Source organism: Alosa alosa, chromosome 13 (assembly GCF_017589495.1).
Source record: "Alosa alosa isolate M-15738 ecotype Scorff River chromosome 13, AALO_Geno_1.1, whole genome shotgun sequence".
NCBI classification, from domain to species: Eukaryota; Metazoa; Chordata; class Actinopteri; order Clupeiformes; family Clupeidae; genus Alosa; species Alosa alosa.
Genome location: NC_063201.1, coordinates 29,873,853 through 29,895,610, shown reverse-complemented (window position 1 = coordinate 29,895,610; position 21,758 = coordinate 29,873,853). Strand labels below are relative to the sequence as shown.

General features: G+C 42.3%; 2 protein-coding genes across 6 annotated transcripts; one reads left to right on the top strand and one right to left on the bottom strand.

Moving 5' to 3' along the window:
- Window positions 1-1,321: 1,321 nt before the first annotated feature.
- rasip1 (Ras interacting protein 1) lies at window positions 1,322-16,941 on the bottom strand. Of its 5 annotated transcripts, none has more exons than XM_048260622.1 (19): window positions 16,868-16,941; window positions 15,828-15,954; window positions 14,944-15,681; window positions 14,074-14,454; window positions 12,888-13,034; window positions 11,843-12,297; window positions 10,793-11,053; window positions 10,421-10,662; window positions 10,113-10,271; window positions 9,505-9,709; window positions 6,304-6,602; window positions 5,545-5,706; window positions 4,492-4,532; window positions 3,972-4,126; window positions 3,460-3,572; window positions 2,932-3,250; window positions 2,641-2,804; window positions 2,252-2,393; window positions 1,322-2,175 (listed from the first exon to the last, which is right to left on the bottom strand). In XM_048260622.1, exons 5-19 carry the CDS (start codon window positions 13,007-13,009, stop codon window positions 1,997-1,999), a joined length of 3,018 nt encoding a protein of 1,005 aa, XP_048116579.1. In that variant the 5' UTR covers window positions 13,010-13,034; window positions 14,074-14,454; window positions 14,944-15,681; window positions 15,828-15,954; window positions 16,868-16,941; the 3' UTR covers window positions 1,322-1,996. The 5 variants fall into 5 exon arrangements, with proteins under 5 accessions (XP_048116579.1, XP_048116578.1, XP_048116581.1 ...); XM_048260621.1 differs by having other exon boundaries at window positions 14,944-15,666; XM_048260624.1 differs by having other exon boundaries at window positions 14,070-14,454; window positions 14,944-15,954.
- LOC125305710 (cytochrome c oxidase subunit 6B1) lies at window positions 16,193-19,609 on the top strand. Its single transcript, XM_048260626.1, has 4 exons — window positions 16,193-16,340; window positions 16,972-17,100; window positions 18,239-18,339; window positions 19,363-19,609. The coding sequence occupies exons 2-4, from the start codon at window positions 16,995-16,997 to the stop codon at window positions 19,414-19,416; spliced, it is 261 nt and encodes an 86-aa protein (XP_048116583.1). The 5' UTR covers window positions 16,193-16,340; window positions 16,972-16,994; the 3' UTR covers window positions 19,417-19,609.
- Window positions 19,610-21,758: the final 2,149 nt, after the last annotated feature.

Genomic DNA, 21,758 nt, shown 5'->3' with positions numbered 1-21,758 from the left:
AAAACCCTGCTACTTGAAGGGTGCAAATCTGTCCATGTGTATGTCTTTATGATGTTGCAGACAGACATTACTCGTTAACAGTGGCCGACTGACAGTGACAGATTGTAAAGGTTGGCTGTACTGCTCCTAAAACAGACACATTAAAAAACCATTACAATGCTGCTACTGTGCCTCTGTTAAACCGAAGTTCATCTTTACCGTTCTCAGAGGGGGGTACACAGCTGGGAATAATCAATGCAAGTTATGACGTTTGGCTGACAAATTCAAAATAGCCCATGGCTACTCTCACTCACAAACCACAAGACATTTTAAATCGGATATCACAGTCACTTAATTGATGAAAGTTCGACCACAAAGAGAGTGAAATGGTGATTCATACCCCAGTTGACTCGTGTGTTTGAGGGGACAGAGGGACGTCTGGACGGATAGGTGCCCGAATGATGCAAGAGGCTCTCATGGGATGCCTTCTTACCGTAATCGCGTAGTTAAGCAGGAGCAATTGTCCGGAAGAGAGGAAGACATCTGGAAAGCCGCCAAATCTTAAGCAGGAAAAAACGCACAAGAGCTGAACTTGCTGGAGAATGACGTCAGTACAAAACGTGGGATTTTCGGACCAAACAAATCAAAGCCTCAAATACGGGCATCCGGGTGATCACGAACGGTCTCTTGCAACACACACACACACACACACACATAAAACAGCATACATGGCCTTTTTCGTGCACAGCTGTCGTGTCTGTTGAGGTCAAGGTCATCTCAGTTTACATGACAACTAGACTGATGACAATACCCAATATCCGAGATAATGTTACCTCGAATTTCGCATGTTGTGATGGCATTGACATAATGCGACGTGGTGACCCAACATTGTCAACTTGGCCAGAGTATTCCATTTGATAATCCACAGGTTGTCTTCATTTTGTACAAGGATATTCAAACAGGTGGGTGCTCTTTAAATGACAGCTGTGAGGACACCGCTCTCCCCCTATCTTACCATCACAACCTGCAGTCTGATCCAAAACAAAGACAGATAGGAGGAGAGCGCAAAACAGAGTGTGCTCATTAGGTCCCAGACTGCTATTCTTGGCAGAACAACAGTGGCTCTCATAAATTTAAAGTGAATAGATATACTTGCGAAAGATTTAAATAAATCAATGTCCATACACCGAACACTCACCAATGGCCATAGCATTCACGCCACCCAGTGTTTGTAAGGAGAATCACAGGGTTAAGTGTTGAAATGTATACTTTGCACAGTTGACAAAAACATGGTTTTTACCAAGGAATTCGGTTTGACATCAAATAAAATCTGATCAGTCAGTTGTCTTCCAAATCACAACTTTATTAATATTCTATGGGGTGTAATACATTGGTATAAAACATGGTTATACACAAAAGAACTTGAAGGAATATTGTCTGGTTATGATATGGTCATTTGGTTCACGTGGTTATTAATAAGAATTAATTTGCTCTAAATGAATGCTCAAAAAGAGTATCACTGGCAGATGATGCCATCTCCTGCTACCCAACTGAACATTATGCACATGGCATCCGATGTGACGTTCCATCTTTAGAACCATTATTCCACAACCTCTGGACTTTTCACAGATTAACAGTGATCCCACCATGTGTGTGTGTGTGTGTGTATGTGTGTGTGTGTTGTTATGATGAAGGTGTTCATCCTTACAGAAAGCCCCCTCTCATGTACACTGTAGATTGTTTTGTTCTTTTCGTTGTCTTCCACCTGGTCTCAACTTTTCAAGTCTCCATTGCATCCAGGCAACAGTTCAACTAAGATGAGTATCAGATGTCAGTTATAATGTGCTCTGATTAAACACTTCTCTGAATAGAAACAGATTTTTGCACTGCACCAGCAGATCTCCCCAGAGGACCAATTACAAAAGGAAGCCACAGGCCTTATCCCACCCTCAGCTTGAGCAATCTATATTCAAATAAGGTGTTCTGTTCAGTCCATACATCTGTCATAACCGTGTCACTACAGTCTGGTCCTCTGATTGGCTGGCAATTCATCCTGATCAAGCCCCCACAGGAAAGTACGCAGGCGTGTCATTTCCTTCTGCAGTTCAGGATTCGGGATGGGCTGGGAAAGATCCAGGCGTGGTGTCTCATTTGGGAGGATGAGTGGGGGATGATCCAGGAAGCTTTCGAAAATATCTAAGGGAATAAGTCAAATAATGTGAATGCTGGATAAGAGTCTCAAAGGTTGCTTGATGTGTGAGGGACCACGTACCTCCACTGAGTTCTGTACCGGGGGGTGGGGCCCAGGAAGCAGGTGGGGCGCGGGCAGGACCCAACTTGTAGTGGGTCAGGAGGTGATGGAGCTGGGTGGGGCTCAGCAAGGTATGGTCCTCCAGGAGGCTCGGCCATGAAGACTGATCAGAAGAGAGCCCATCAGACAGAGGAAAGATTTAAGACCAAAACCTTCACAAGGCCATCCATAAACATTATGGTGACAGTGAATGTTATGGTTTTAATATGTGATGCTGCCTTTCAGGGACACCACTGGTTTTTGAGACATGTGGTGATGTCTACACAGAGCATGAAGGTATATGTCAAATGACATGCCATGTTCATATACACAGCCCAGTCTGGACCAAGTCACAAATGTGCTAGTCTTACCTGGATCAGGCGTGTCTTGGGAACACAAAGGAAGTTCACTGTGACTGACAGTTTCTTGAGAAACTCAGAGGCAATGTCACCCAGACCAGCGCCTTGCAGCCAGTCCAGCACCAAGTCCAGATTGGTCCGAATCTGAACTGCTCTTGACCAAGAAAAGAGCCCATCTAACAAACAAGATCATAAAAAAAAAGTTTCAGATTTCATAAAAGACACATTTATACAGTGTTTAAAATTGTTGCAGTTCCTAATACTTTTGACTTTTCACTTTGTCTATGACAAGTGGCCGGGCACCTCTCTCCAGCAGGGTGTTGAGCAGGGAGGTGTTGGTGAAGAAGAAGAGGTAGCCAAAGGTCTGCGAGGTGAGCGGAGGAGAGAGGCAGGCGTCCCGCGTGAGCTGCAGAGAGCAGCGGTACACCTCCACCAGTCCAGCGACGGTGGGAGGCAGAGCGGACACGTCATCCTCGTCCTCCCTCTCTCCTCCTCCTCCTCCTCCACCCTCAGCTTCACCTTCACCACTCTTGCTCTCCTTTGTTCTGGCCGTCTCCTTCTCTTTCTCTCCTCGGGAGAAAGGGTTGGTCTCCAGCAAAGCTGGCAACAGGGTGTACAAGGTCTGGTGGAGTGATGAGAGAACACAAAGGAAAGAATGGCTTTGAAACACAATACGTAGTTACAGTAGGGTACACCAGAGCCTGTCCAAAAAACACATTTGTTTTGCGAATACAAATTAGCACACTATGTGGAGTGGTGAAATTTTGCGTATGGTCATTTCTTTTGCTTGTTTTTGCCTGCTCTCTACAGCAGGTACTTATGCATTCTCACCTTTGTCAGGTGATAAACACACTGTTGGAAAGTGTGCATGATGACATCATCGAGTTGTGTCAAGGCTTCAGAGCAAGTGTCCATGTCGGCTGTTAGAACAGGGTCACCTGGAGCTGCACGTCAGAGAATCAAAATATTTGGGAATATTATGCTAAGTATCTGAAGGTTAGTTGCCAGATTCCATGAACATTTTTAATCAAGCAGACTCATGTGTCATTTTCATTTAAATCTCACGATGTAAAATACACACAGTGCTAATGCAGACCGATTATTGATATCAAATAAACAGTCGGTAGCGTTTTTTGTTTGTATTCGCCAGTTACTTGTTTTGTCTAATGTTTAGGTGTAAAGTTCAAAGCAGAGGAGTATACAAGACGATAGGAACCAGGATAGACAAAACAATGGAAATGAGACAGAGAGTTTTGGGATAGCGAATGTTTTCATTGGGACATGATGTTTTGAATAAGCATGTTTTTTTTTGTTTGTTTTCTGAGGAAAAAGTCCATGCTCACCCTCAAACTCCCACTCTTTCTCCATTGCCTCGACCTTGACCTGAAAGAAGTTGAGGAGCTCAGTGGCGTTTGACATCCAGAACATCAGAGGGCGGAGGTCTGTTGCTAGCTGCTGCACACTGGGGGGGCTTAGGTCACCATTTGAATCTGTGGGGCTGGGATTTAACAACGCTCAAGGTCACATATTTGGTAAACTACCATACACATGCAATATAGGCTATATTACGTGTAATTAAGAATACCTAAACATTTCTTGTGCCTATGTTATATTTCATAGATTATACCCACACTAGAATTCTTCTCTTAAAATTAAGCAATGACAGCATGCTATTCTTGTTCTATAAAATCGATTATGGTATACAGCTTCATACAGAAATGAGAGGAAAACACAGATAGATCATGCAAACTTATGCTGTCTCCATCCAGAAAGCACATTATGTAAATTAAAAACTCTGAAACCAAAATGCAACTGAATACTATAAAAACTGTCAAGATTCAAGAACCACAAAAATGTTCTTACTTTTGTGTGGGATGCTTGTCCCCAAATTCTTTTATGTTGTCCTGAAAAGAGTAAAGAAATCAGGGAGAGGGGGGAGCGAGAGATTAGACCACATTCAGCTGAATGACGGAGGGAATGTCTGACTGATTCATCCGGACAATGACAGCACATTTTCCGAAGGAGTGGAAATGACATCAGTCTCTACCTCTGTTTACAAACTCAAGCAAAATTCCAGTGAAAACCCATTTGTCTGGAGCTACTGCTGATTCTAAAGCTGGATCTCAGAGCACAGCATTTACAGACAGCAGACCATTTCAGGGGGGCAAGAAAAACATCAACAGCTCATAAACGAATCCATCATCTGATCTAACATGTTTATGTAAACTCCAAACGGTTCTGTCTCCATTACATCTCCTGGCAACACATTGACAGCATTCCCTTTGCTCAACAAGGGAGTATTAAGAACATGTCTGCATACATATTTCAATAAATGTATTACTTGCCATCGCTTTGGCTTGTGCTACAAAACAAATTGTCAGGGAGCACAAAAAACTGCAAAAATCACAAATCTGAATATGATCACATTTTCCTTAGACAAGGTCTTTGTCTTCTGTTCTGCTGCAACTACATTCTTACCAATTAGTGCCTTGTTTTTGTAAGAAAAGCAACTGTTTACCCTACAGTATGGTGAGATATTTTTGCACATGCACTGTAGTGCTGGAAAGCATCACATTTAGCCTCCTCTTAATGAATGGCATTTTGAAAAAGACTGCTGTTAAAAACAAAAACAAAATGCCCACTTGACTTGACCATCAGCATGCAATGCTTCAGAGTTACATGAAATGTGGTCCAAGAGATGTTTAACCAGTACAGGCGTGTCTTTATGGGTGACCTTTGCCTTATTCCTATCTCATTTTCCACATAATTGCAGCTTTACCTGGCTCAATGATGGTCAAAGAATAACCACCTCTGCCAAATGTTTGAAGATATGCTTGTTTTCTTAAATTTGTTGTATTAAGTAATTAGAGATATCATGTTCCGGATCTACGGCGACATCCAAAAGTTTCCACTCACCCACACAATGCCTTTGATGTGGGTGGCCGCCTTTAATAACAGCTGGGGCGTGAGGGCAGGGTCCAGGTGTTTAGAGGCATAATCAATCATGACCGACAGGAGGTAGGCAGGAGCAAGAGCGCCACCTCCTGAGTCAGGGGAAGAGTTCTTAGAGATGATCTCCTGAAGGAAAAGGTTGGGCCCGAAAAGAGTTTGCTGTGACACATTATCCTTGACTGTTGCATTGAATATGTGCATCTTTCTGGTATTAGTGTACACCTGAATTTCCCCTGGGGATCAATAAAGTATCTATCTATCTATCTGGTTAACTCTCATTTTCTGTCTCAGATGCACTTCCAGTGCTAAATACAGTTAAATTACTGTATTTAATTCTGGTTAAATATTCTCATCCAAACCTGATCAAGCTTGCCTAATAGGAAGGTACAAGTGGAAAGGCCCTGCCTTTTTTTCAAACATGTCAAATGATTACAGAGTTTAATGTCAAGCAAGAACAGTTTTAGCTGCAGGTCTGATCTGAAACAGCCTTTTATCTTTTTATCAGCTGCAGCCTGCTAGCTATGCATGGCATGGATTTGGCAATGCCCTTTTAATTCAACACTTGTTCCTGTAATTCCCTGGAAATAACAGTCACCTAAAGTGATCACTGAAGGCATTCATTCTCATGTAACAATGCTCAGTTGTTTGGAGGGCTTATCAGTGCCAGTGTGAGCTGAAAGTAGGGCTCTTTCAGTAACAACGTTCACTTGTTTCGCCACTCACCTGTAGCAGTGCATCTGCATGTCTGGGCTGGAATCTCAGCAAGGCCTCGGCTGAGCCCAGATACTGCCTCAGCATTTCCTGTCGGTCCACCATGGCTCCAGGGCCACAGGAAGCAGATGAGTCGGCTTGCCAGGGAAGGGGTAGAGCAAGTGGAGGGGCAGGGGTCACTCGAGGGTCACGGTACAGGAAGAGGAAGTGACCCCCGAGTCCCAACAGATCCCCTGGCTTCAGCACAGCTTCCCTGTACAGCGGCGCTCCATTGTGGGTGACAGCTCCTCCTCGGAAAGGACGCACCAGTGCTGAGAAGGTTCCAGAAAATATGAAGTGGGGAGTTAGTGCTGTTGCAGACTACATGACACACATTACATACCAACACACTTGCAGATAAGTGTGATATAACACCCACTGTACAGTATAGTGGGGGAAATCTGTAATGAACATGTCAACGTTTTTTATTTCCAATGAGGCTATTCACATGAAATTTTCACCAGACATTTGTATTAACTCGACACATCCAAATCCACACATATAAAGAGATCCAAACATTAAAGTCCATAAATAAAGTTATGTGTAATAAAGTGGAATGACACAGGAAAAAAGTATTGAACGTGCCAACTGAAATTTCTTAAATATTTTGTGGAAAATACATTTTCTTGTATGAAGAAACTAATCAGTCACCGTATTCAGGTGTGATTTTGTGTCCATTCTTCTAAACAGTCTTTAAATCTTGAATATTCCAGGGGGCCCTCTTGTGAATCCTGATCTTTAGTTCCTTCCACAAATGTTTAAATGGATTTAGGTCAGGGCCTTGATTTCCTTCCTCTGAAACCAATTGAGAGTTTCCTTTGCTTTGGATCGTTGTCCTGCTGGAAGGTCTACTCACGTCTCACCCTTATCATCCTGGTGGATGGCTCCATTCATCATTCCTTCAAATGTATGAAGTCTGCTAGTACCATGAGATAAACGGCCCCACACCATGCCTCCACCTCCAAACTTTGTGGTTGGTATGGTATTTTTAGGGTGATGTACAGTGTAATTTCTCCTCCAAACATGGTGTGTAGTATGACAGCCAAAAAGTTCAATTTTGCTCGTCTGACCAGACTACATTCTTTCAGTATTTCATAAGCTTGTCCAAAAGTTGTGTAGCAAACTTTAAACGGGCTTCAACATGTTTTTCTTCAGTAACAGACTCGTGCGGGGTAGAGGTGATGATTTTCATGACCTGATTTTCTCTGTAACAACTGTACCTGCTGCCTCCAAGACTTTTTGGAGCTTTCTACAAGTGGTCCTTCTTGGGCTACTCTTCTGACTATCCTTCTGACCCCTTGGACAGAAATCTTGCAAGGAGCACCTGTGCATGGGTGGTTGATAATGTAGTGATGTTCCCTCCACTTGCTGCTCACTGGAAGATTCTGAAGTTTTGAAATACACTGTACATCTGTAACCAACTAATAAGGTTGCGAAGGTCTTGGGGAGAGCTCTTTGATTTTACCCATCAGGTGTTTCTTGTGTGTATTTGGTAACAAAAACACTTTATAGCCCATCAATATGTTCTAACCCAGATTATATTAATTTGCACAGATAGGAGGTATTATTACTTTCTAACAACTTACACAGCTGGTTCCCTGGTTCCTTGCCATTCCTCGCCTTGGTATACTGCTTTTTCTTAGCGTGTTCAATACTTTTTTCCTGTGTCATTTCACTTTATAACACAAAACTTTACTTATGGACTTCAATGTTTGGATTTCTTTATGTGTGGATTTCCTGAGTTAATACTAATATTTGGTAAAATATTACATACTGAATGACACAGTCACAGTATCACAATATCACAGTTCTATATTGATTCCCTGTCACTAATAAGCTACATTCACTACATCACACATATACAGCACCTGGTCTGTGAGCCAATAAACAATGATTTTTCTAGTTGACCTGCATTTCTTACAGCTCTTCTGCACCCATACATTTTGATTTCTTTATTTAGATGCTTTTATCCAAAGTGAAGTAGTAGAAGAAGGAGGATGTAGAATGAAGTAGAACGAAGAAAGAAGGGAAGTCCATGGTATGTGCATGTTATGTGTGTTGAGTTGTTAGATGTGTTAGGAAAGGAGGTATTCTCGGAAGAGTTGGGTCCTCAAGAGCTTCTTGAATATAGGGAGAGACATCCCTGCTCTGGTAACACTTGGTAGGTCTTTCCACCAATAGGGAACATTAAATGAGAATAGTCTGGATTGAGTGTGTAGGGACAACAGTGCCAGACAATGTTCCTTGGAGGAATGCAGCGACCAAGGGGGAACATACGCCTTAATGAGAGCATTTCAAAAAGTAAGACCAGACACAGCAATCATTTTGTAGGCAAGCATTAGTAAGTTAAATTTGATGTGGGTGGCTAAGGATAGCCAGTGAAGCTGAATGAACAGCAGGGTAACGTGTGCCCTTTTGGGTTGATTGAAAACCAGACACGCCACTGTGTTCTGGATAATCTGTAGTAGTATCACAAGCTGGGAAGCCCATTAGAAAGCCATTACAGTTGTCAAAGTGAGAGATAACCATAGGATGTAACAAAACTAGGTGGCATGTTGGGTTAGGTGCGGCATCATTTTTCTTATATTGAATAGTGTGAAAAGGCATGACAGAGCGACTAAGGTGACATAATCAGAGATAGTCAGCTGGTCATCAATAAAGACACCCAAGTTTCTTGTAACCTTGGAAGGCGCAAGAGTTAAGGAGTCCATGTGGACATGTCAGAGAGACAATCCGAGATCCGCGCCGAGGTAGGGAACGACAGAGAAGTCATGGGAGCAGATAATCGGGCCCAGTGAGGTGGTGTACTTGCCAAAGAGAATGGGCCCCAGCACTAAGCCTTGGGGCACCCCTGTGGTGAAGTAGTGAGATGCGGATGTTTGTCCTAGCCAAGACACATTGAACAATCGCCCAGTGATTCAAACCAGGAGTGTGCTTTCCCTGTGATGCCCATGTGAAAGTATGGTTAGTAGGATGCGGTTGTTGACTGTTGAAAGCAGCTGTTGGACTGAGCTGCTGCTCTGGCTGCCTTTAAGGCTTCTGTCACAGACAAAAGAGTAGTTTTTAGTGGAGTGGCAACCTTTAAAGCCGGATTGGATCAAGGAGGTCTGCCTGTTTCTAAACCACGTAACTGTTAGCACAGTTTCGAGCAAGAATGCTATTTCTGTGTGTTACCTTGTCCACGAGGGTGCTCAGGTGCGGCAGAGTCTCTCCTGACCAGCAAATGTCGGACAAGGAGGTCAGGGGCCGAGAGGAATGTGTCCACTTTCAGGGGCCTCTTCCCCTTCCTCTCCCTCTCTCTGTCCTTCTCCCGCTCTCGCGGGGTTGGCTTCCTCCCAAAGACGTGTGTGTGCCCGGTCATTATGTACAAAACAAAGTCCTGAAAAAAATAACAAGGAGGAAAAACAGACACATAGATAGAGAGTTTAGAGATGGAGGTAGAGGAAGAGAGTCGTCTGTTATCTTGCCTGTAGCGGTTGCGGAAATCAGCAAATCTCCAATCTTAAGTTGAATAAAAATGCATGGAGATAAGGAATGAAGTGTGTTACAGTTTTTTACAATCGAATCGTGAGTGAGGTCATTGTGCATGGTGGCCAGGGATAGACACAGGCTCTCTGTGCTGTTGTGCTTGGGCATTGTGTGGCTCTATAGCTGTTTTGTGCTTTATGTTGAATGGAAGATTCTCTCAAAGGTAGGGAAACAGTGATGGTATGTGAAGATTAGAGGGATGCAGGTATGATGTAATGTGCCAAGTTTGATAGCGTCTCGGACGCAAGTCTAGCCTTGCTCTGGTCGTAGCCTTGCAGCAACAGGAAATACGGGCGGTCTGTGGGCGGGAGGATCAGACTCTGCGACATCACTTCCAGGTCACAGGCGGAGATATCCTCTTCCACGGTTCTGGTGCGCCTGTCCACCTCATTCCCCACCTTCGAACCCATGACCTTTTTAGATAGAGTTTGTATGGTCAGCATGGTGCAGCAAAGCCTTTCCTTTTCAAACAATTCTATTTTGGGAGATCCCAGAAACATCCTATTTTTAACATAGAGAAAATACTCTAGTGATTTATTCCTTGTCGCTATGTTTCACCCACCTCTGAGGCCTCTGTAGCTATCATCATGCTCATAATGTTCTTCCTATCATTGGGTCCGGCACTGCTGTTTTGGGCATTGCTTGGTCTTCGAGGGTCATTCGTGGCATTGTTGCCTTGGCGACGTCTCAAGCTCAGATTCATGTCACTGATGCTTCTCCTAAGTTCCGAGTTGCGTCCGCGGTGGCCTCGTTCATTCTCCTCTGGTCCACCCCCAGAGGACATGCGGCTTCTCCTCCAGCGAACTAAACATGGATAGATAATACTGTTTATGGTGGTGGTATGAGTCAAAGCCTTTAAGTCATTTAAGTCAAAGCCTTTGTGTCATTTTACAGTACAGTACAGTAGGTGAGTGTAGACTCTGTAGTATCCTACCCTGAGAGTTCTCTCCATCTCGTTCTCTCTCCACTTCTCTATTCCTCTCCTCCCTTTCATAGTCTTCTCGTCGCTGGATTTCAAAGCGCCTCTCAAAGCCATCCTTTGGCCGCCACATGTCCACAAGGAGTAAGGGACATTCCCAGGGGGCCACACCCCTTCGACACTCGGTTTCCCATTGGAAGGTTCCATCTGGCTGGTGGATGGGCTTTCCAATGACATCACACAACAGGAAGTCCTCAGGGGAATGTTTCTGGAGAGCTGAACAGGTGTGAGAGGAAGCGAGACTATTCAGGCTTTCATTGAGGGACTTTCTTGTTGCCATTGTTCAATACTGTGTACAGCAAGTCAGCCAAGGACAACAACATAATGTCATAAACACCCCATTGAAGCAGCATAACAATGATGACACTGATCGCTCAATAATATTGCTAGACAAACATAGTCATACATTACAACTGAGTGTAAAGGCCCTTTCGCACTGTCGAGACCTTTTGCAGATACTAGAACATGTTCCTAGATCCCCTTTTTTTGCGCATTCAGATAGCATGGAACTGGAAATTAAAGAGTTCCTCTGCCACAGTTCCTATAACTATTTGAGCTACTACTTTGGGATAGGGTCTTTTCCCTGTGCAGGAACCATGAATGATGTGCGGCCTCTAATCTAAAAAGCTTCTGTTTAAATTTGCTTCCTGATGAACTTCTAGTATGTCAATAAACTTTAAACTACAGTAGCTAGTAACTAAATAGCAATGCTGTCAGTTTCATTACTTTATGTTCATGCAATAACTGGGCTACCTACTGTGTGCGAATGCAAATAGAATAAAAGCCCTAGGGAATTTCTAGGGGTAGCCTCTGCAGTTAGAACTGTGTTCTTAGAATTGTTGTGTCCAAATGCGAATTAAGGTGATTAGTTTGATTCTTACGTCCAATTATTCCAATATCCAATAGTGAGTTCAATAGTCAGTATGAACAAGAGTTGATTAGTGTGAACATTACCCTTCATCCGAACCATGTGGTTGTAGGAAGTGGGCAGCCTACTTGTCTTACCTGAGTCATCAATTTCAGTGTCCCTCTCTCTCTCAGTGTAGCGGGTAATGACCTGTGCAATAAGCTGCCTGGCAGTGGAGTGGATGTTGGCCAGTAGACTGCGATAGTTGGCACCACTGGACAGAGCGTCCCCGTAGATCTTAATGAGTCCAGGAGCAGTGGACATGGCCGGGGGTAAGTAGTGATGGGTGGAGGGGGCGGCAGAATGTGCCCACAGCTCCCTCTCGCGGTCCCCTACAGCCCGGTCCCGGTCGCTGTTGGAGCGTCCCCTCAGGAAGAGGTGGGACAGGCGCTTGGTGCGGGACTGAGGGGCAGCAGGACGGGGCCTCATGAATGCGGGGGAAGGAGACGGGCACGGGGAGGGGGCAGCCAGGGAGGGCGTGGAGACGGACAGGGCAGAGGAGGGAATAGAGGAAGCCTCATGGAGGGAGGCAGCGTCCGAGCTAGTGTTGGATCTGGAAGAGCAACACAAAAAGGATGGCATTAAGATACACACAAACACACACACACACACACACACACACACACACACACACACACACACACACACATGCACACAAACATACACATGCAGGGAGTTTCACTCAGTGTTACATTTCCTGAGCTTTGTACTACAGGCATACTAAGACGCTCACATTAACATCTACATACAGTGCTCAACCCATTCAAACCCTTTATTTACTGGTATCCCCGTCAGTATCACTCTCAAACGGCTGTGTCATGTTTCTTTATTTGATTGGAAAACACTCTAATCAAATTTCGCCACTACACTCTGACATAGGTACTTTGGCAAATGTAATTGCTACATACGCACAACGTTTGGTAAATGAGTTATTAATGAAATTCTACAATCTCATTCGAATTCTATGACGCCCTGTGAACAAACTTAATGCATTTCGTGGACGTTAAGTATTTTTTTAGTGTAACTCTGTTTGTAGAATACCCAGGCATTCTTATGGAAATGTCCGATATTTTTCAATGAAAACATGCAGATGTCTGTGGGTGTGGTGTGTTAGGGAACAGAGGGGACATTGAGAAAACTGACTTGACTGACGCAGCGCTAGGCCAGCGGGCTCCCAGTTTGGCAAAGTGTTTACGGGGAGAATTTATCCACAGGCCCACTGGGAAATGGAGCTTCCTGAAACGCGGGCTGCCAGATTCTTCCATCTGAAAGAGAAGGGGGGAACAGGGGCTGATGTGGAGGGGCGGGAGGAAAGGAGGGGTAGATACATAGCAACAGAAATGTCGTATTCAGTCTTGGATATTGTGGTTGAAGGCCGGCTCCCCAAACTTAGAAGTTTATGAAGTTGTATTGCCCTTGTGTCTGTCCTGAATCTCATTCAGTTCAATCCAATTATATTTCTCTCTCCAATCAGTTTTCGTGAATTGAATCATAGTTATGATGTCAGGAAGACCGAAAGAAAATGTAATTCTGAGTCATCAGGACACCAGGGCAAGGTTGTGTTCTGTCTCTCTCCACGCAAGTCAGCTATGACTAACATCTCACAAGAGACAAATCTTTCGCATTTAGTGACAAATGCATATTACTGAGAGGATTGCAAAAATTTGTTTCTGCAGCAAATAATTAAAAACAGTCTCTCTGGCTGTGGAAAGGCTGGGCTAAACAAAGTCTCCCAGGTCACATAGACGTCATGTGAGTTTACCCAGGGTGGATGAGAGGAATATCTATCAACTAGCGGTGCAGTCCACAGGGCTGAAATTTTGCTGATGTATTTTGTTTGTTTAAATCTGAGCAAAAACCATACAATTCTACTTGCATATTGTAGTAATATTTCATGTTATTTTTTTCAATCCACACCCTCACACTGTCCCTCTCTGGCCCCAAGTCTGAGGGGAAATCCCAAAACAGAGCAAGCCACAGGTCATGCTGTCTCTCCCTGCTTCAGCGAAGTGAGCATCATATTTTTAACTCACTTAAAGTCTTATTCAGCACTTTGTACAAGAGATCTCAGCCTCTTACTCTTTTAACCCGGCCTCTCTGTTATTATCAAGGTTCACGTGGTAAAGGTCAAAATACAAAAGTTATATCAATACACACAGACCATACAGCATGATGATAATTGATACAGTCGAGGCAAATATAGTGCAGAAGCCAGAATCAACAACATAAAACATTTTGTTTCAGAATACAGAGGGTAACGCGCTTACAATATAAATATCAAATTACACACTGACTTATTACTATGGCAAATCTTGTCAGACTCACTTACAGTAACTTCTTGTTTTTTCAGTTGCTGCTCTTCTGCACAGATGTGTCTGGTATTCCAGCTTTCTCAAGTCGTTTCACAATCTACTGTATATTATTTCTTCTTTCTCCAGAATCAGGATTATATTCCATTGTGAAAATCATGGCCCGTCAATTGCATGACTTTTTCTCATCTATACCTCAGTGTATAACCTTTTCTGAATTTTTTACATTGCGATCATCTTCTGCTGTCCTTTCTTCACCAGCCTCTTCTAACAACTTAACTTTCTTTTGCCTTCTCCCACTTTTTCTTTCTCTCTCTCACTCTGTGTCTATAGATAGAGAAGCAAACCCATTGTTCTTAGTGACAGAATTTCCTTCCTTCTCACTGGACAACACCTATATCCTGAGAGAGAGAGGGAGAGAGAAAAAGGGAGAGAGAGGACTGGAGAGTTGACTAAAATGGGAGACAGCGTATGTTGCCGTACACACTACAACCCCTAATCACTGTTGTACATTTATACCTATATACGAACACAGATAATGAAAGTCGAAGTTAATCTGATGTGTATTGTTCAGAACAGATGGTCAGATTGCCTAATACTGAACAACAAAGGAAATTTGGATACACAAAAGGGGGTAAGGATGAGAAGAGGCCTATTAACTGGGACAGACATTTAATTAACAAAGAGTAATGCGCTTTAGATTCATTGACCAAATGAGTGGCTATGGGAATAACTGTACATGGGAATTTTAAGGTGAGACTCCTCTGCCTTTTGTGCAAATGACAGATGACACAGTAGTACACTAATGTACTAAGTACACTAATGATGCTATGAGAGGTTGTAATAGCATGGTACAATAATAAAGTGTTCACTAGTTTAGAAGTACTGACAAGGAAAAGGAAGACAACATGGCTGGACAGGAAGTTGCACTTAGAGGGACATCTGTGACCTTTGACCCCATCTACAACAGGAAGATTGTAACAGGAAATAAGAAAGAAGAGAAACACTTCCCTGTGAAAGAAATAAAATGTGGCACAGTTTATTCACAATTATGCCTAAACAAATCACAAACCATGTATCCCCTTGGTTATTGCTTCTCTACTGTTACATAGCAATAAATGGCTATGACTGTGTGGATCTGTCCATCTTTCTCTCTGTCATTCCACCCTCTCCCCTTTTTTTATGAAGTAATTTTGCCTCGCCTTTGTCACTTGGAGGTACCTTACCCTGGGAGTTGGACTTCCCAAACTGCTTCTTCCAAACTGCTTTGTTTCTAAACTTACTGTTCAAAAGAAATTCAAAATTCACTTATTTTTGCGTTCAGACAATATTCAAAGTGAATAATTTCAATTTCAACTTCAAGTTGCAACTTGCCTGTAGATTCTCACACAAATAAATGGTACCATAAGGCTGAATGCTCCTTTGCATCAGATGTCTTCTTTCTGTTTCGTTTTTGCAAACATACGAAAGCTCCATATGGCTCCAAGTGTTACAGAAGATTTTCACAGAGTGATTGTCCAGCAAAACATTTGCTCCAGTAAATCTGTGCGGAAGCTGTCCAGCTGGGGCTCTGTATAGTCACCCATGTCGATCCCTCATTTCCTGGAGCCACACTTCAAAAGCAGGAACTATTTGAATTGTAATTCATTCATCCATTAATCATTCTAGCCAATCAATTTTATATATTTGGGGGCCAGTTACTGTTACATTTATGGATTTTCATAAAACCTCATATAGGCTCCTTACACATTTTTAGTCTATCCTTTAGGCCTACCAAGAGTGTTGAGAGGAAATGGTCTCTCAGCTGAAGTAGAAAAATGGGTTCCTTTGGTGAAAGAGAGGGACAAATATAGAACGAACTCAGTTCTGTCCATCCTGTTGATTTCACAGTAAAGGTGGAGCTGTGGGAGAGAAAACAATAACATAAAGACATCCATAAAATCTTTCAAGCAAGGTTTCTTCCTTGGCCTTCTTTTTGGTTACTGTCCACTTTTAACAAAAATGGTGGCTGTCAAACAATATGTGTGTGTGTTTGTTTGTTTAGCCTTAAAAAGGAAACCTCTCTAAATTACGATGTCACACCAAGCACCTTGCCACAACCACCCACTGAACCCCTCGAACTTGCCCGTGATGTGCCTGAAGATTTGCCACATACGCAAGCGTCCCCGCCCAACTTCACATCAGCTCCTTTACGTACGGCTACGTCGGCATCCCATAAACCTTTGCGTTGCATTGCGCTAACTTCTTCACGAGACGACATTTGGAGAAGAGAGGACACATCCTGAAGGTTGACCACAATCTTTTACATTTTTTACAATAATCTGTCGCGTTTGAAAATGAGATGTCTGAATCAGTAAGGAACACTCCCTGGAGTGTTACAGATATGGCTAGTATTGAATTAAACTATCTGAATGTACAAAGTCAATGTTTTCGCCGAGCCTAGCTAACCGGTTAGCTGTAGAAATAAGCTAGTTCTCCAGTAGATAAACTGGACTCCGCTAAGTGCTTGTTAGCTTGCTAACAAGGTTATCGAAGGTCCTTGTTCACTCAAATCAGGCAGTCTGACAACTATGTCAATTTCTGTTTAGAAAGAGAGAATGTTACCGAGCACTTCTGTCCTATTCATTACATCATTGGTTGGTAAACTAAAATAACTCGTTTTCACCCGTCAAATAAATAACGCAGCTTGCTAGCTGACTAGCTAGCCTACTGTCAGTGATGCTGGGCACTGGTTCAGGGTGGTTGTTATGCTATCCGGTATGTTGGAAACAAGCCATTTGTAGATGGCTCTTAACGTTAGTTCGTGGTACTCACCCAGCTGACATTGCTATTTAAACATCTGACTTCATTTTTTTAAATTTGACTAACTTCACAGACCATGTTTGCATAGTGAATTAACGGCTTGTTTATGCTTGCAGTGTGAATCAACAAGGCATCAAATATGGCCGAGCACATCGAAGAGAAGATCAAGAACTACAGGACGGCACCCTTTGATGCCCGCTTCCCCAACACCAACCAGACACGAAACTGCTACCAGAATTATCTTGGTAAATAAGTTTGTAGGTTACATGCATGATACACAATCCTATTGTCTCCACGGAGTTCTTGTATTTCACAACCAGAAGAGGTCTGGAGAAAGTTGTTGAATAGGATGGCCCACTTTTTGTGACTCTTAAGACATAAGATATTATCTGATGATCTTAAGACATGTCATTCCCTTTCTTTCCCTTCCATTAAAGCCATCATACGTTGCTGGTCATAAATCAAGGCTTATAGATTATCAGTCAGGTCTTGTGTTCACCAACTTGTGCAAACATTTTACATTTCTGTTTGTGCTGACAACTAAGATAATAGGTGAGAAGAATGAGAGAGGTGCATTTGCACCATGCTTGTCAGTTAAATGAGAAATCCGGTGGTTTTTCACATACTGTAGATCTCCGTTTCTAGGTAAAACTGCTTGTTTTCCAGGGGTTTTCGTACCAACAGTACTTGGTGACCTCGAGAAACGGAGATCTACGTGAAAAAACGCCGGATTTCTCCTTTAAATTAATTGATCGGGTGTCTGAAGGATGTGACTACCAAACAGCCAGGTTCAAATTGCAAGCGCAATATTCTTATGTTAAAGTTTAAACATCCATGATCAAACTAATTATTGTGAAGTGGTACATTAAAAATGAAATTAAAATGGCTATACGAGTTGGCTTTATATACTTCAACGCATTTCTAAATCTAACTTCAATTCAACTGAAAAAGGGAAAAGTCATGACGCATGATGGTGATGTCTGTGCTGTCACGTCCTAATGCAAAATCCTTTTGAGATTGATTTCAGTGTCATCCTCACTCTTTTTGTAAAAGCACACTAAAAAATTAGAGTACACTATTAATCACTAGAAAGAAAAAAACATTTGGTTTATTCACTTTGCTTGATGCTGTGAATGAATATTGAATGGAATGCATAAGCAACGCAAGTCCTATAAATCCAGTCTAATCCCCTGTGGACAGTGTATCCCTCCCCAACCCTTCACTGCTTACAAGGACATGGACATAATTACTTCGTCATTACAATTAAACATTAGAGTTTGCTGAATTTGTCTCTGGCTGTGATATTCATTTGCACTGCTGATGGGATGGAAGGAGATTCAGATGGTCTTACTTGATGCCCTGTTCCCTGTTTCTCCCTCTCAGATTTCCACAGGTGTAACAAGGCTCTGTCAGACAAAGGCCAAGACACAGCTCCATGTGGCTGGTACCAGAGGGTCTACAAGAGTCTGTGCCCCTTGAGCTGGGTAAGATGGTCTTATTTATGTCACTTGAGATGTCACTCACAATAGGTCAGCCCCTGGAACCGCCCTTGTGTCATTAAACTAATTCCATTATACGATTCAGGTGAGAAGTTAGGCCTGTATATTGAGTTGCCTAGTAATATGTTAAATGGATAGGTGATGGCTTGCTCTTCGGTGGAAATACCTGTGACTCTTCACTCTTGTTAATGCCTGCGAATGTCTGCAAGTTTGCAACAAGAGGCACCACACTGGTTAAATAAATCACTGCTGGTGATATGGTTCATTAACACCACAGTGAAGCTGGCTCCCAGTCAGCTATGAAGTGTGCCTGTAAAGCAGCCAAGAGTTTTGCACTGACAGGTTTTGTCAGCTCGGGCTCACAACATGTGCCCACAGCACTGCATTCAGCACAGTATTCCTTTGTGTGCCCTGTTTTCCACCAATGTGCTTAATGATTTACGTCATTAGTAGTTAATTATATTCCCATCTCCTTGCTGGCTGTCTTGAAAAGGCCCTCAAAAGCTGCATTATTGTTGGTATTGAAGTTAGGGTTAGTTTTTTGAGCGTATTAACCAACCTATATTTACTTATGATGGGATCCATGCACAGCTGATGGCAAGGTTATAGTTTTTTGACTAGGCTTGGGGCTGTGTGCTTGCTTAGTTCTCCATTTCATCATCATTTACACAAGGTAAAACTGGGCTTTAAAAGACAAACGCTTGCTGTGCTTTTGGCAAGTGCCATGCTAATTAGAGCTCTCCTAAATGTTCTTTCTCTAAAGATGTTGGAGAAGGCACAGTTTAAGGGGGGAGAGCGGGGAGTAGTTTAATAGAGATTTGGGTTCTTTGATCGCTTGTGCTGAATTGCACTCTTTCTTCAAAGGATACACTCCAGAGCTCACAGTCTCAGGGAGTACAGTGCGGTATGCGATTTAAAGAGCCATCAAGAAGCATCCATAGTGTAGCCCGAGGCTACTGCGGTTCTTACATGGTGCCACATAGCAACCTATTATGTTCTCTCTTTCAGGTTGAGAAATGGGATGGGCAGATTGAAGACGGAAGCTTCCCTGGAAAAATCTAACCGGACCATTTATTTCTCCCATATTGAGTACCTCATGATGTTTTAACCATGTGACACTCTTAACGTTTTTCGTTTTGGTTACAAGTGGGAGCTCCTTTAATACCATATTAGGGCCTCACACTGTTCTAAATTGCATTGTCTCTTCGCTGACTTACATGTTGGTTACTTAAATAAAGACGCACAATTTACCTTCCTCCTGTAATGAAGTTTCCCTTTATTGGTAAGGACATTGAGTGAATGAATTTGATCCTCTTTCACCCCTCCCCCATCCTGAGAATGAAAGGCATTCTCAGAAATGCAATTTGATTATTTGAATCCATATAACGAGTCACCCATAGCAAGAAATGTATATGAAGATCATCCACTGGTTACATCAATATCACAGAGTGATGATTCATGAAGCATCTGCTGAATCATCGTTATGATTTATTTTGACTTTGGCCTTGACTTTGTTGTACTTGCCCCTCTTAAATGCGAGTGACACGTTTTGAATTAATTTCCTAGACCTGTGACAAATTGTACAGTCATGAAGGCATCCAATAAATAAAGGCATCCAATAAATACATTTTGCTAAAAGATTAGTGTAGCATGGCCTCGACATAATTAAGTTTACAGTTTGATGTCAAGCAAGCAACCTTTTCTTTGTGGATTGAGTGGTATGCAAAATGAGTTCTTATTTTCACTGCAGTATCTGAAAGATACTGACCTTTCTACAATTAAGAAAATAGTCCTATTAATAAGTAGTCCTACTATTAATAAATGGCTCCCAGATTAATGCGTACAGCAGCATGTGGCTGAATTACAAAATTGGATGTTAAAATGAACGTAACATCTGAAACTGATGAACCATATAATGTCATTTGTGCACTGACTTGTGTGTTTTTAATTGCTCTGTAACATTGTGCCATGATCAAAAGCATTTTTAACATCATTGTTTTTAAATAGCTACATTTTTCCTCTTTTTGCTTGGATAAATAAGTAAGCAATGTAACATTTTTTTTAAACGTTTGTGTAGAGCATTAGGCTATTCAGTTGGAATAGTACATAGGGATGGGTCTACAGGCCTCTGAGACACAAAGTAGGCTACCTCAGAGTGGTCCTCTTATCCAGAGCACATAGTGGGCTCTGCATACTATTAAGTTTAAGGCCCTCTAATATCCATAGCTCTCTGCAGGATTGTATATTTCAGCCAACATGAACTCATTTGAAATGCTAGAACAAAAGGGGTATTGATCAATGCATGAACTGCTGTACAGGCAAAAAGGCCATGAGCATCTGAAATGACAATGGCAGTTGCCACAGTAGTTTACCCAGAGTTCCTTTATAATTTAATCTATAAGGAATTTGAACATGCCTTTGTGCTTTGGTAAACACTAACTGTAAAGTCTGTAATTGTTGATTTGGGTAATTTTAGGGAAACCTGAGGGGCAGATCTTTAACAGCCAGCTTTGAGAAGGAAGTTTTGCCAAACAGGAAGAGGAAATGGGTCACTGTATCATCAGTCATCACATCTGGCAGCTGCACAACAGTGCTTGTGTACTGCGAAAGGATGTGTGAGAAATAAGCATATAAATAAGCAGTCTGGCGAATGTATGGGAAAGATCTATGTTTTATGCTGCTCCTTAATCGAAACTTAAAGAAATCATAAATCAACAAAGTTGAACTCTCATTGAAGCTTAACAGCCAAAAAAATTGGCTGGTCCTTCATAATGTTTTCATGTCATATACACTACATAAATTGCACCATAAAGATAATAGCTATATTTAGAATGACAAATGTCACTCTTTTAACCAAGTTCAACACATAGCTGTCAGATAACAGCACAGTGCCACCCTGTGAGCACAAGTGGTACTTTCTCAGCTGCTGCATGTCCAAATCCACTTTCAACTGCATTGGAGCATATGGGGGTGCTCACTCAGGGACGTAAAGAAAATGATTTTTTTCTCTGAGGTTCTCTAGCTCAGAATGAACCTATTAAATTAACATGTTTTAGACCAGGCTGCTATTACTGTGTGGTTATTAAATATAGGAAATAAAGTTCAAGACATACTTTGATGCAAGTGGTCTGTTCACAATGGTTTTTTAATGCTTTGATGGTCCACTTTTGGCCAATTATAACTACAGTTTAGTAGACCAATTACAGTACATGTTAAATTTACATTTCAGCTCCTTACATGTTCCTCTGTGTATCTGATTCGGCATACTTACAAATTCACCTTTGGCCATGTGCATGTCTCAGTCTTTGTATCAAATCAAATCAAATCTACTTTATTTATATAGCACATTTCATGTGACAAGCACAGACTCAACGTGCTCCAAAAGAAAGGGAATAACACAACAA